At 43.1% G+C, this 13,210-nt stretch overlaps 2 protein-coding genes across 7 annotated transcripts in view; both read left to right on the top strand.

Annotated features, from left to right (window-relative positions):
• Ocln (occludin) overlaps positions 1-10,775 on the top strand; it is a 72,273-nt gene extending 61,498 nt beyond the window's left edge. For all 5 annotated transcript variants that reach the window (XM_070031305.1, XM_070031307.1, XM_070031306.1 and 2 more), the window contains exons 7-9: positions 1,480-1,651; positions 3,960-4,001; positions 6,935-10,775. In XM_070031305.1, the coding sequence (XP_069887406.1) occupies positions 1,480-1,651; positions 3,960-4,001; positions 6,935-7,036 (316 nt within the window). In that variant the 3' untranslated portion in view covers positions 7,037-10,775. The remainder of the gene's footprint in view (positions 1-1,479; positions 1,652-3,959; positions 4,002-6,934) is intronic.
• A 2,030-nt stretch (positions 10,776-12,805) lies between these two features.
• The window catches only part of LOC138832979 (general transcription factor IIH subunit 2), a 35,945-nt gene continuing 35,540 nt past the window's right edge, over positions 12,806-13,210 (top strand). For both annotated transcript variants that reach the window (XM_070031308.1, XM_070031309.1), the window contains exon 1: positions 12,806-12,852. The gene's annotated coding sequence lies outside the window, so the exon portion shown is untranslated. The remainder of the gene's footprint in view (positions 12,853-13,210) is intronic.

Raw genomic sequence — 13,210 nt, forward strand, 5'->3', positions numbered from 1 at the left:
TTAAGTAATTTCCAGTTTCATTCCTAAAGTGGTGAGCAAGGTTTTTGTGTTTTGTTTTTTAAATGAGAAATTTTTTTTTTTTTTAAATTTTTTTTTGGGTCCGGTTGTGGGGCCTGAACTCTGGGCCTGGGTGCTGTCCCTCAGCTCTTCAGCTCAAGGCTAGTGCTCTACCACTTGAGCCACGGCACCACTTCCGGCTTTTTTCTTCTTGTTTATGTGGTGCTGAGGAATCGAACCCAGGGCCTCATGCATGCAAGGCAAGTGCTCTACCACTGAGCCACCTTCCCAGCCCCCGAGAAATATTTTTTTTAAGTGTAGGCTTTCTTTCCCTTTTCTTTTTCTGGGTATTGCTAGCTATCAAACCGAGGGCCTTGTGCATGTCAGGCAAGTATTTATCACTGAACTATGTTCATGGTCAAATGTTTTTTTTTTTTTTGGTCAGTTGTGGGGCTTGAACTTAGGGCCTGGGCACTGTCCCTGCACTCTTCAGCTCAAGGCGAGTGCTCTACTGATTGAGCCACAGCACCACTTCCAGTTTTCTAGTGATTTATTGGAGATAAGAGTCTCATGGACTTTACTGCCCGGGCTGGCTTTGAACTGTGATCCTCAGATCTCAGCCTCCTGAGTGGCTAGGATTACAGGCGTGAGCCACTGGAGCCCGGCTCCTAGTCAGTGGTTTTTAAATAGTCTTCATGTAGCTTAGGCTGGCCTCATAAGTGAGATCCTTTTTTTTGTAGTACAAGGGATTGAACTCAGGCCCTCACACATGGCTAGGCTAGTGTTCTACTGCTTGATCTGGGCCTCTTGTTATTTGGTTTGCTGGCACTGAGGCTTGAACTCAGGGCCAATGCTTGCCAGGCGTACTCTGTCACATGAGCCACACTCTATTCCTTTTTGCTTTTTGATAGGGTATTTCCTGGTCTGTGCTCCTTCTTCCTACCCATGGTCTCCCACAGAGCTGGGACTGAAGATATGTGCCAGTATGTTCCATCTATTAGTTGGTATTGACTCACCAACTTTTGCCCTGCTGATTTTGAACTACCATCCTTCTGATCTCTTTCTCTTGTAAAGCTGGGGTTACAGGCATGAGCCACCACAGCTATTTTATATTTTATTTTTGAGATAGTCTCTTAATAACTTCTTCTGAGCTGGTTTAGAACTTGTGATCTTCCTACCTCTAACCTCCCACACCCCCCTCCCCCACCCTACCCCAAGTAGCTGGGATGACAGATAGTACCACTATACTCAGCTAATCACTCCCTTTTTTTCTTTTTCTTTTTTTAAGCTTGGGAACCAATCTCATTGTTTCCCTTCTGTTATTCTCAATAGAATTTTTTTTTGTATTCTACATCCCTTATCATATGAAAAAAATGAAAATGTAATTTTTCTATACCTCACCACCAGCTTTATGACCTTTAGGAAGCACACTAATTTTATATCTGTGAAAAATACATAGTCATTCGCTCTCTCATTTCATAGGGAATATCCACCTATCACTTCAGATCAACAAAGACAACTCTACAAGAGAAGTTTTGACACTGGCCTGCATGAATACAAGAGTTTACAAGCAGAACTTGATGAGGTCAATAAGGAACTCTCTCGACTTGATAAAGAATTGGATGACTATAGAGAAGAGAGTGAAGACTACATGGTAAATTCAAGCCTAATGTTTATGTATAGAATCTGATTTTTTTGGTGGGGGGGTCAGTTGTGGGGCTTGAACTAGATTTTTTTTTTTTTTTTTTTTTGTCGGTCGTGGGGCTTGAACTCTGGGCCTGGGCGCTGTCCCTCAGCTCTTCAGCTCAAAGCGAGCGCTCTACCACTTGAGCTACAGCGCCACTTCCGGTTTTCTGGTGGTTTATTGGAGATAGGAGTCTCACGGTCTCTCCTGCCCGGGCTGGCTTTGAACTGCGATCCTCAGATCTCAGCCTCCTGAGTAGCTAGGATTACAGGCGTGAGCCACCAGCGCCCGGCTTAGATTTTTTTTTTAATGCCAGTACTGGAACTTGAACTCAAGGCTTCCTCTCTTGCTTAGCTTTTCCCATTCAAGACTGACACTCAGCCAGGTGCTGGTGGCTCACGCCTGTAATCCTAGCTACTCGGGAGGCTGAGATCTGAGGATGGAAGTTCAAAGCAAGCCCAGGCAGGAAAGTCTGTGAGACTATTATTTCCAATAAATGAGCCGGTTGTGGCTCAAGTGGTAGAGCATTCGCCTTGAGCTGAAGAGCGCAGGAATAGTGCCCAAGCCCAGAATTCAAGCCCCATGACCAACCAAAAAAAAAAAAAAAAAGGCTGACATTCTACCTCTTGAGCCAAGGCTCCACTTCCTGCTTTTAATGGTTAATTAGAGATAAGAGGCTTCAGGAGGGCTGGGAAGGTGGATCAGTGGTAGAGCGCTTGCCTTGCATACATGAGGCCCTGGGTTCGATTCCTCAGCACCACATAAGCAAAAAAGAAAAACCGGAAGTGGCACTGTGGCTCAAGTGGTAGAGTGCTAGCCTTGAGCTGAAGAGCTGAGGGACAGCGCCCAGGCCCAGAGTTCAGGCTCCATGACTGAACCAAAAACAAATAAATTAATTAATTTTAAAAAAAAAAGAGGCTTCAGGACTTGTCTGCCAGAACTCAGCCCCCTCAGTTGCTAGGATTACAGACATGAGAGCCATCTGTATTGTTCAGTTAACATTTATAGATCACTCACTGTATTTTTTATAATATAGTAGTGCCATAAATAGACAAAACCTGTGTCCCTCTTCCCAGAGTTTGTATTCTAGGAACGTGATATCTAAGTAACTGTCAGTGCCAAAGTGACTGATGGTGTATAGCAGTATGTGTGGAAAGCCCTATGTAACTAGATCTTTAGAGAACAAATACTATCTGAAGAGTTTAGGCAAGGTTGCACTCAGAAGTGGTGGCTAAAAATTTTCCACGTAGAAGGGGATGGGGTGCAGGATTATAGCCATAAGGAAAACTTGATAGAAATCTTGTATTAACATGCCTAATTTTTTTTTTTTTTTTGCCAGTCTTGTTGCTTGAACTTAGGGCCACTGTCCCTGAGCTTCTTTTTGTTTTGTTTTGCTGAAGGCTAGCTCTACCACTTAAGCCACAGCACCATTTCTGGCTTTTTCTGTTTATGTGGTATTGAGAAATTGAACCCAGGGCCTCATGAATGCTAGCCAAGTACTCTACCACTAAGCCATATTCCCAGTCAATATACCTAATTTTTTTTTTTTAATTTTATTTTATTTTATTTGAGAACATACTGTACAGAGGGGTTACAATTACATGGGCAGGATAATGCATACATTTCTTACCAAGCATTGCAGCCTCCTCCTTTGTTTACCCTTCACTTCCCTTCCCCGCCTCCCCCCTCCCCCCACCCAATTTTACCCCCCTCCCCCCACCAATTATACCCCCCTCCCCCCCCACACCGAAATTGTAAAGCTAATATACCTAATTTTTTAAAGGAATTGTCACTGGTAGGTAGTGAAACTTGAAAGGTAGGAAACCACATTAGTAGCCAGTTAGTGGGGAGGAATGGAGGTATTGATCAGTGGTATGTGGACTGCCTAGAATGTTCAATCCCTGGGTTTGATCCCCAGTCTCTCTGTCCCCCCCCAAAAAAATAAACAACATACAGGTAGGAGTTAATTGGTAGCTCAGATCACGGCTTGCTTTTTTTTTTTTTTTTTAATGTGAGGCTTGAATTTAGGGCCTGAGCACTGTCCCTGAGCTCTTTTGCTCAAGGCTAGCTCTCTACCATTTTGAACCTCAGCTCTACTTCTGGTTTTCTGATAGTTAATTGGAGATCAGAGTCTCCTGGACTTTCCTACCCACCCTGGCTTCTAACCCTAATCTTTAGATCTCAACCTCCTGAGTAGGTAGGATTACAAGAGTGAGCTACCAGAGAGCCTGGCTCAAGTGCCCAACTAAACATACCCTTGTCTATTTCTCATTAACAGGCTGCTGCTGATGAATACAATAGATTGAAGCAAGTAAAAAGAGTAAGTATCCTGGATTATAAAATGCTTTTAGAAAGAACTTTTGTATTGTGTGTGTTTTATTTAATCTTTACTGTGACTTTGAATATTCTAGAGATTGACATGGTTATAGAAAAAAAGATATTCACCCCCCCCCTTTTTTTTTTTTGGTCAGTCCTGGGGCTTAAACTCAGGGCCTGAACTATCCCTGAACTCTTTTGCTCAAGGCTAGTGCTCTACTACTTGGAGCCACAGCACCACTTCCAGGTTTTATTTTGTTTGTTGGTCATGGGACTTGAACTTAACCTGAGCACTGTCGCTGAGCTCTTCTGCTCAAGGCAAGAGCTCTACCACTTGAGCCACAGCGCCACTTCTGGTTTTCTGGTGGTTTTATTGGAGATAAGAGTCTCAAGGACCTTTCCTGCCTGGGCTGGCTTTGAACTTCCATCCTTAGATCTCAGCCTCCTGAGTAGCAAGGTTTACAGGCGTGAGCCACCAGGGCCCGCTACATCTGAGCCCATTTTTGGGGGGGATCCGGTCATGGGGCCTGAACTCTGGGCCTGAAAGCACTGTCCCTCAGCTCTTCAGCTCAAGGCTAGCGCACTACCACTTGAGCCACAGCGCCACTTCCGGCTTTTTTTTTCTTTTTGCTTATGTGGTGCTGAGGAATCAAACCCAGGGCCTCAGGCATGAAAGGCAAGCGCTCTACCACTGAGCCACGTTCCCAGCCCATGAGCCCATTTTTTAAACATTTTTTACATTATTATTTTCTTTAAATAGTTGTACAAAGAAATTCCTATTCTACAAAACAATATATGAATACAAGGTGTCTGATAACATTGAGCCCATTTTTGAGAGTCCTTGACAACTCCACCCATTACTCCCCTCCATGTTTCCACACCCCCCCTTCTCTAGTAGATTATAGATGGAATCATACACTATGTATTTTGTGTGTGGTTTTCTTTGCTCAGTGTTGTGTTTGTGAGAACCATGCTTGTTTGGGCTTGTAATTGTGGTCCATTTATTTTTATTACTGTTGCAGTGTTAGATCTTATGATTAAAACCTCTCTCAATCCCTGGTCCATACAGAGTGAACATGCTTTTGGCTTTGACGTGTAATGTATTTTATAGTGTGCACACACTAGAATGGTGTCAGGTTAGGAAGGAATTGCATGATGGCCTAGCAGATGTCCAAACTTAGTAGATTCTGGCACACAGCTTTCCAGGAAGGTTGTGCCTTTGAACAACTCAGCCTCTGCCACTCTGTGACCTTGTAGGCACTTGGCATTAGGGGGCATTAATGACCTAATTTATTCAAAGACATTGTATTAAAACTTTATTATTTATTTATTGTCAGCTGTGGGGCTTGAACTCCGGGCCTGCATGCTGTCTCTTTTTGCTCAAGGCTAGCCACAGTACCACTTCAGTTTTCTGGTGGTTAATTGGAGTGTCATAGACTTTCCTACGCAGGCTGTCTTTGAACTGTGATCCTCATATTTCATCCTGCTCAGTAGCTAGGATTACAAGCATGAGCCACTAATACCTGGCTTGTTTTAAAATTAAAATTACAAGCATCGTTGTTTTATTCTATCTTATAATTTTGTGCTAGTGCTGGGGCTTAAACTAAGGGCCTCTCATTCTCTCTTAGCTTGTCCATTCTAGGCTGGTGCACTGTTTGAGCCATGCCTCTAGTTCCATTTTGTTTTTTCAGGTTAGTTGGAGATAAGCTTTAGGTAGCTAAGATTACAGGTATGAGCTATCGGCACCCACTCACATCAAGGTTTTTTTTTGTTTGTTGGTCTACTCACATCAAGGTTTGTTTTTGTTTGTTGGTCGTGGGGCCTGAACTCTGGGCCTGGGAGCTGTCCCTTAGCTCTTCAGCTCAAGGCTAGCACTCTACCACTTGAGCCACAACAGCCACTTCCAGTTTTCTGACTGGTTTATTAGAGATAAGAGTCTCACAGATGGGGCTGGGAAGGTGGCTCAGTGGTAGAGCGCTTGCCTTGCAAGCCTGAGGCCCTGGGTTCGATTCCTCAGCACCATATAAGCAAAAAGAAAAAAGCCGGAAGTGGTGCTGTGGCTCAAGTGGTAGAGCGCTAGCCTTGAGCTGAAGAGCTGAGGGACAGCGCCCAGGCCCAGAGTTCAGGCCCCACAACCGGACCCCCAAAAAAAAAAAAAAAAGAGTCTCACAGACTTTTCCTTCTCCTGCTGGCTTTGAACCACTATCCTCAGATCTCAGCCTCCTGAGTAGCTAGGATTATAGGCGTGACCCACCAGTGCCCGGCTATTTTATTTTTTGCCAATCATGGGGACTGAATTCTGAGCCTGGGTGCTGTCCCTCAGCTCTTCAGCTCAAGGCTGGCATTCTACCACTTGAGCCACAGTGCCACTTCTGCTTTTTCTGCTTATGGTGCTGAGGAATCCAACCCAGGGCCCCATGCATGCAAGGCAAGCACTCTACCACTGAGCCACCTTCCCAGCCGACATCAAGATTTTTTAATAAGCATTTTGAAAGGTTTGATACTAAAACTTGCTCTCTTATCTCCCAGTCAGTTTCACTTGGCCCAGTTGACTATTTACTGATTAAAACATTTTTTTCGGGGGCTGGGGCGCTGTCCCTCAGGCCCAGAGTTCAGGCCCCATGACCGGACCCCACCCCCAAAAAATAATAATAATAAAATAAAATAAAATGTCGTTAAAAAAATTTTTTTCTTAGATGTTAGCAGAAAGGCCCTCTAAATGTCTTGATGATTTAACACCCTATTAGAAATGAGTGCTTCCTTGGTGAAATCCTGCTTAGGAAATAGCATTGAACAAAGAGACCCTCTGTGGGGCTAACCTTAACCCTCATCATCCTGGATGACTAGCTTTTTGTTTTTGTTTTTTGGTTCACCTGCTTTCTCAGAAGACCTGTTTGTAGTTTGTTGAATTTATGTGATTCATTTCCCCATCTTTAGTCTGCAGATTACAAAAGTAAGAGAAACTACTGCAAACAGTTGAAGAGCAAATTGTCACATATCAAGAAAATGGTTGGAGATTATGACAGACGGAAAACATAGAAGGCTGGAGGGATTGAAGAATGTCTTTCTGTTGTCTGCATTTTTCTCAGAAGGAAAACTGGACTCAAACCTGGGAAGCCAAAACTTTATGATTATTACATAGTTTTGGTAGTTTTAATATCATCAGTATTGAAACATTTTATAAATAGCTTTTAATCATCAAGTGGGCTGAACACTCCAATTAAGGATTCTATTGCTTAAATATTGGTTCTTGTATTAAGAACAAAATGCTGTTTAAGGTTTTTAAGCCAGAAAGGAAGTTTCACTTGTAGACAATGTGTTCTCACAGGCAGCCTCATTTAATATTCCTTTTAGCCCTCCAGGTAACTCTTCTAATCATTCTTCTTCAGTAAAAACTGGGTCCCTGCATTGAATGAAATTTCATGTTTCTTAACTTGTGGTTTTGGTTGTTTTATAACCCACTAATTAGCAAGTCCCTGACTTGCTTATTTTAGTAAATACTGTGTTCTACTTCTTATTGATTTTATTCCTATTGTATAAATGTTTTTTTAATTGTCCTCCTGTTTTCTAATAATTAAGATTATGTAAATGTAACAGATGTGAATTTTAAAGATTGTAAATATATACTTTTTAAAAATCAAAGTTTAAACTTGTGGTTAGAATTGTACGTATTTCTAAATAGTTTTCTGTTTTTTAGTTTACATTTTTTTTAACCAAGTAGGCCTTTCATTAGATGAAAGTATGCAATTATAATTGTGACTTGAATTGTATCTCAAAGCAATGTTCAAGATCTTTATATATTTTGTAAGATATTAAGCCTGGTATTCCTTGCCTATAATACACTGGCTTGATAGCACTAGTGCTGCTTACACTGAGCTGTGGACAAGTCTGTGCAGGAGTTGTCTCTGTTGTTTCAAAATTTGCAGTGTTGGGGCTGGGAAGGTGGCTCAGTGGTAGAATGCTTGCCTTGCATGCATGAGGCCCTGGGTTCGATTCCTCAGCACCACATACGCAAAAAGAAAAAAGCCGGAAGTGGCACTGTGGCTCAAGTGGTAGAGTGCTAACCTTGAGCTGAAGAGCTGAGGGACAGCGCCCAGGCCCAGAGTTCAAGGCTCCACGACCGGACCCAAAAAAAAAAAAAAAAAAATTGCAGTGTTGTGCCAGTTTGTGATTGCTCAGTCTTTTCTTCAGCTGGAAGAAGTTTAATGAGCTGAAAGTAGCCAGGCATCAGTAGCTCACACTTATAATCCTAGCTACACAGGAGGTTAGGATCTGAGGACTGTGGTTCAAAGACAGCCCCAAGAGAATAATTTAAGAGACTTATATCTAAATAGGCAGCTGAAGGCCAGAAGTAGAAGTTTGGCTGAGTGAAAAAGCCAAGCAAGAACATGAAGCCCTATGTTCAAGCCCTGTGCCCGTACACAACAATTATTTTTATTATTTTTATCTTTAAGCTTCAGTAAGCAATTCAGAGACCAGTACATTAGTTTTAGTATACAAGTTTGGATTGTTTTCTGTATAACTTTTTTGGTGTTACTGGGGTTTAAACTCAGAGCCTTGTGCTTGATAGGCAGATCTATCACTTGAGCCATACTCAGCCCTGTTTTTCATAAACTTTTAAATGTTTTCATGTAACACTGATTCATTTCTTCAAATTGAAGAAAAAGTTGAATTTTTCTGTAAGCTACAGAAAATGGTTTTGGAATCACATGAATGGAAAGGAAACTTGAGCACACTCACTGATTTTAATGTAAATTTTAAACTCTATATTCTTAGTTTGTTTTGTTGTTGTTTGTTGTAGGGCTTTAACTCTGGGCCTGGGTGCTGTCGCTTAGCTCTTCATCTTAAGGCAGGCACTCTACCACTTGAGCCACAATGCCACTTCTGGTTTTCTGGTAGTCAATCGGAGGTAAGAGTCTCATGGACTTTCCTGCCTGGGCTGGCTTTCAACCACAGATCCTCAGATCTCAGCCTCCTGAGTAGCTAGGATTACAGGCATGAGCCACTGGTGCCTAGCTAAACTCTATGTTCTTAGAATTCATTGTACTTAGGTTTGGTTTGGTTTTGTTGAGACAAGATCTTTCTATGTAGTCCAGGTTAGTCTTGAACTTGAGATCATCCTGCTTCAGCTGTCTTGGAATTAGGGTGTTCTCTGTCACTCCTGACTTAGTTTATGAGGGCTTGCTATAATTAGCTCTGACTTTGAGAACTCACACCATTTCCTACTCTGGAAAAGAAGTTTAGAGTAAATGTTAGTTAAAATTTAGGCTGTGTTAAGCCGGGCGCTGGTGGCTCACGCCTGTAACCTAGCTACTCAGGAGGCTGAGATCTGAGGATCTCGGTTCAAAGCCAGCCCGGGCAGGAGAGACTGTGAGACTCCTATCTCCAATAAACCACCAGAAAACCGGAAGTGGCGTTGTAGCTCAAGTGGTAGAGCGCTCGCTTTGAGCTGAAGAGCTGAGGGACAGCGCCCAGGCCCAGAGTTCAAGCCCCACGACCGACAAAAAAAAAAAAAAAAAAAAATTAGGCTGTGTGTGGTGAATCACATAGAAATCCAAGCTATTTAGGAGGCTGATATCTGAGATTTGCAGTTCAACACCAACCCAAACAGGAAAGTTGATGAGACTCCAGTTTCCAATTAACCAGCAGAAAGCAGGAAATGGGGCTTTGGCTCAAATGGTAGAACACCAATCAGACTTAATACAAAAGAGCCAAGAGATAGTGCCCAGGCTCTAAATTCAACCCCAGTATTGGCACCAAAATATTTAGATTAGGAAGTAGCTTCTATTGACTTTCCATGATTTGTTTTGTGCTTCTATTTTTTGCTAATAATCCTTTGTTCCAAGGAATTGCTTGTGGAAAAATAAGTCAACTGAAAAAGGAAACTTCCCCCATAAAGTAACACTCATTGTGTGATTTTCACATGAAAGTAGATCAGATGTTTTCCATGTTGCTTTGAAAGTTTAAAGAAATACTGTAGAGACAGACACTGGTAACTCATGCCTGTAATCATGGCTGATCAGGAGGCTGAGATATGAGGATTGTGGTTCAAAGCCAGCCAGGGCAGGAAAGTCTGTAAGACCCTTACCTCCAATTAACCACCAGAAAACCAGAAGTGGCGCTGTGGCTCAGGGTGGTAGTGCTAGCCTTGAGCAAAAGCTCTAGGTCCTGAGTTCAAGTCCCATTATTGACAAAAAAGAAAAATACTGAAGAGTATAAACATGCAGGAACCTACCACCCAGAAATGACAGTTGATAATTTTTTGTCCTATATGCTTTGTATTTTTTTTTCATTTTGTGCTTTGTATTTTTAAAAATAAAGTCCAACGTTCATGGTAAATATATCTGGTATTTACAGTTAATACTATATCTACCCATACTCACAAAATTTCATTTACTCCTTAATCTACAGTCTTTTAACTTTTTTTTTTGCCAGTCATGGGGCTTGACCTCTGGGCCTGGGTGCTGTCCCTCAAGCTCTTCAGCTTAAGGCTAGAGCTCTACCACTTGAGCCACAGCGCCACTTCTGGCTTTTTCTGCTTATGTGGTGCTGAGGAATTGAACCTAGGGCCTCATGTGTGCAAGGCAAGCCCTCTACCACTGATCTACCTTCTCAGCTACCATTGCCAACTCTTACCTGAAAGGACAAACAAGGAAGGCTTTATCATTCCTCATGTGTTTGTTTTATAAACTAAGGTCTCACTATGGAACTTTTGGGTGCTCCTCTGGGAGTATTGTTTCCATTTAAATATGCTGGAATAAACAGGTTTACCTCTTTTTGTCTTTTTGTGGTATGAGTTATTCATGAATTTCCTAACTCTGAATTGTATTCAACCATCCATGAACAAAGAACAAATTGTTATATTCTGTGCTTTCCCTTAGTTTTACAAGTAAAAGAAAAAAACTTTTGTTTTGCCACTATATATATATATATATATATATGATTAGAATATTAGCCATAATTAAGCCAAGAGAGTATCATGAATTTGGGGATATTTTGTTTGACTTCAGTACCCTTTGTAGTTTGGCTTTAAGATCCATGTCTAGCCAGGTGCCTGGGGCTCATGCCTGTAATTCTAGCTACTCAGGACGTTGAGATCTGAGAATCACGGTTCAAAGACAGCCCAGGCAGAAATGTCTGTGAGACTCTGATCCCCAATAACCACAGAAAACTGGAAGTGGAGTTGTGGTTTAACTGGTAGAGTACTAGCTTTAAGCTGAAGAGCTCAGGGACAGCACCCAGGCCCAGAATTCAAGCCCCACGACAAAAAAAAAAAAAAAAAAAATCCATGTCTGAAACTATACAGAGCTGGAATTATGTCTAGGAAAAAATCTGAATATATTATCTTACTCTTGATAATGCTTTGATTCAAATTTATTGGGAGAATCCTTTATCCTTTTCCTGTTTATGATTTATTCTTACCCTGTTGTCCATCAATCCCCACAAATCTATCTTATGGCTGTTGGTCTTAAGGGAATGTACCCTATCTTTGAATAGGATGCCAGTCACAGTGGAAGGAGTGGTTAAAATCCAAGTGGAAATAAAGTAAAGCAGGAAAGGAAATTGTGAGGGGTTTGTGTCCTAGGAAAGGAAGAATATAAGCGTGTGAGGGTAGAAGGACACCTGCACTAGGAAATAATTTGTAATGCTAATTTTCCCTCTCTATAAAAAAAAATTAATGCAGAGACCACATGTACAAAACCAACAAGATCTTTTTTTTTTTTTTTCTTTTTGTCAGTCATGGGACTTGAACTCAGCCTAAGTACTGTCCTTGAGCTCTTTTGGTCAAGGCTAGCACTCTACTCTGGTTTTCTGGTGATTAATTTGAGACAAGGGTCTCACAGACTTTCCTACCCTGGCTGGCTCTGAACCCCAATCCTCAGATCTCAGCCTCCTGAGTAGCTAGGATTATAGGCATGAGTCACCAGTGCCTGGCTAAGATCTTTTCTTTTTTTTCTTTGCCAGTTCTGGGGCTTGGATTCAGGGCCTGGGCACTGTCCCTGAGCTTCTTTTGCTCAAGGCTACCACTTTACCCCTTGAGGCACAGCACCACTTCCAGCTTTTTGTTTATGTTTTTCTGTTTATGTTTATTGAGGAATTGAACCCAGGGCTTTATACATGCTAGGCAAGCACTCTACCACTAAGTCCACATTCCCAGCCAAGATCTTTTCTTTTAAGAGGAAAGGGCAGTGGAATTGCCAGGAAGCCCTGACATACGGGAATGCAATCCTCATTTTGCACATCAGTTCATAAGGATGTCAGAGCCTGAAACCTAAACTAGATCTGGCTTACCTATGGCACAGTTTACCAATTTCTGTAATTTGGAGGGAGTCAGAACACAGATGAGGAAGATTACGGTACCAACAAAACAACATAGGCAATGAGGTAAATAAGCTGTTGGGGAAAGGAAGAGGCATCCATCTCCTGTAGTAACTTCCCTGCTCAGAACTGTTCCAGGCCCAAGAAGATACTTAAACTTTTTTTTTTTTTTTGTCTTAATGAGCAGCAAAAGCATCCACAAACCCCAACCCTCACTGCTTCACAGCTAGGTTCTGTGCTGTTAAAGAGTTCTTCATCCCAAACTTTTCAGATGGAAAACCAAGCTCCTCGAGCCCAGGACGAGGGTTGCTGAGCCTCTGATCGTACACCTACCACTCACCCAACCCTTAACTTTTTGGGTTAGACCGTCCTGACGGCCTGTTCTCACCACTGCGTGTACAGCCCGCCCCCGGCTGACCTGCCCCCGGCAGCCGGAACGTTTCTTCATCGTCGCTGCGCGCGTCGGAAGGACTTGTGCAGCGCGCTGGGCAGGGCGGGGGAGTGGCTTCCGGCGGAGAGTGGTTTCTGCGGGCCGGGTGAGTCCTCGGCCCTTGTTGGCGTGGCTGGTTGGTTCCCGGCCGGCTGACGGGACTTGGGGCCGTGGGGGAACTCGAGGCTGAGTTACCGTGGCTGCAGTGGGCCGCGCGTGGGGAATGGCTCCCGCCGGGAAGGCTGAGCGCGCGTGAGGGATGCGGCTGGGGTCGCGTCCGCGGCCTGGATTCAGCTCTTCGCGTGGCTCGAGCGAAGTCGCGAGCCCGGGGGTTTCGCGGCCGAAACCCTGGGGCCTTGATGAACTTGCTTCTCTCATTGTCGTGTTAGGCAGGGAGAGGCTTGAGGAAATGCTGCCAGTCCCCTGCACCTGTACCGGGAGCGCCGGGGCGGGCACTTCCTGGG

Source organism: Dipodomys merriami, unplaced genomic scaffold, assembly GCF_024711535.1.
Source record: "Dipodomys merriami isolate MVZ:Mamm:240054 unplaced genomic scaffold, mDipMer1.0.p SCAF_20, whole genome shotgun sequence".
Lineage (NCBI taxonomy): Eukaryota > Metazoa > Chordata > Mammalia > Rodentia > Heteromyidae > Dipodomys > Dipodomys merriami.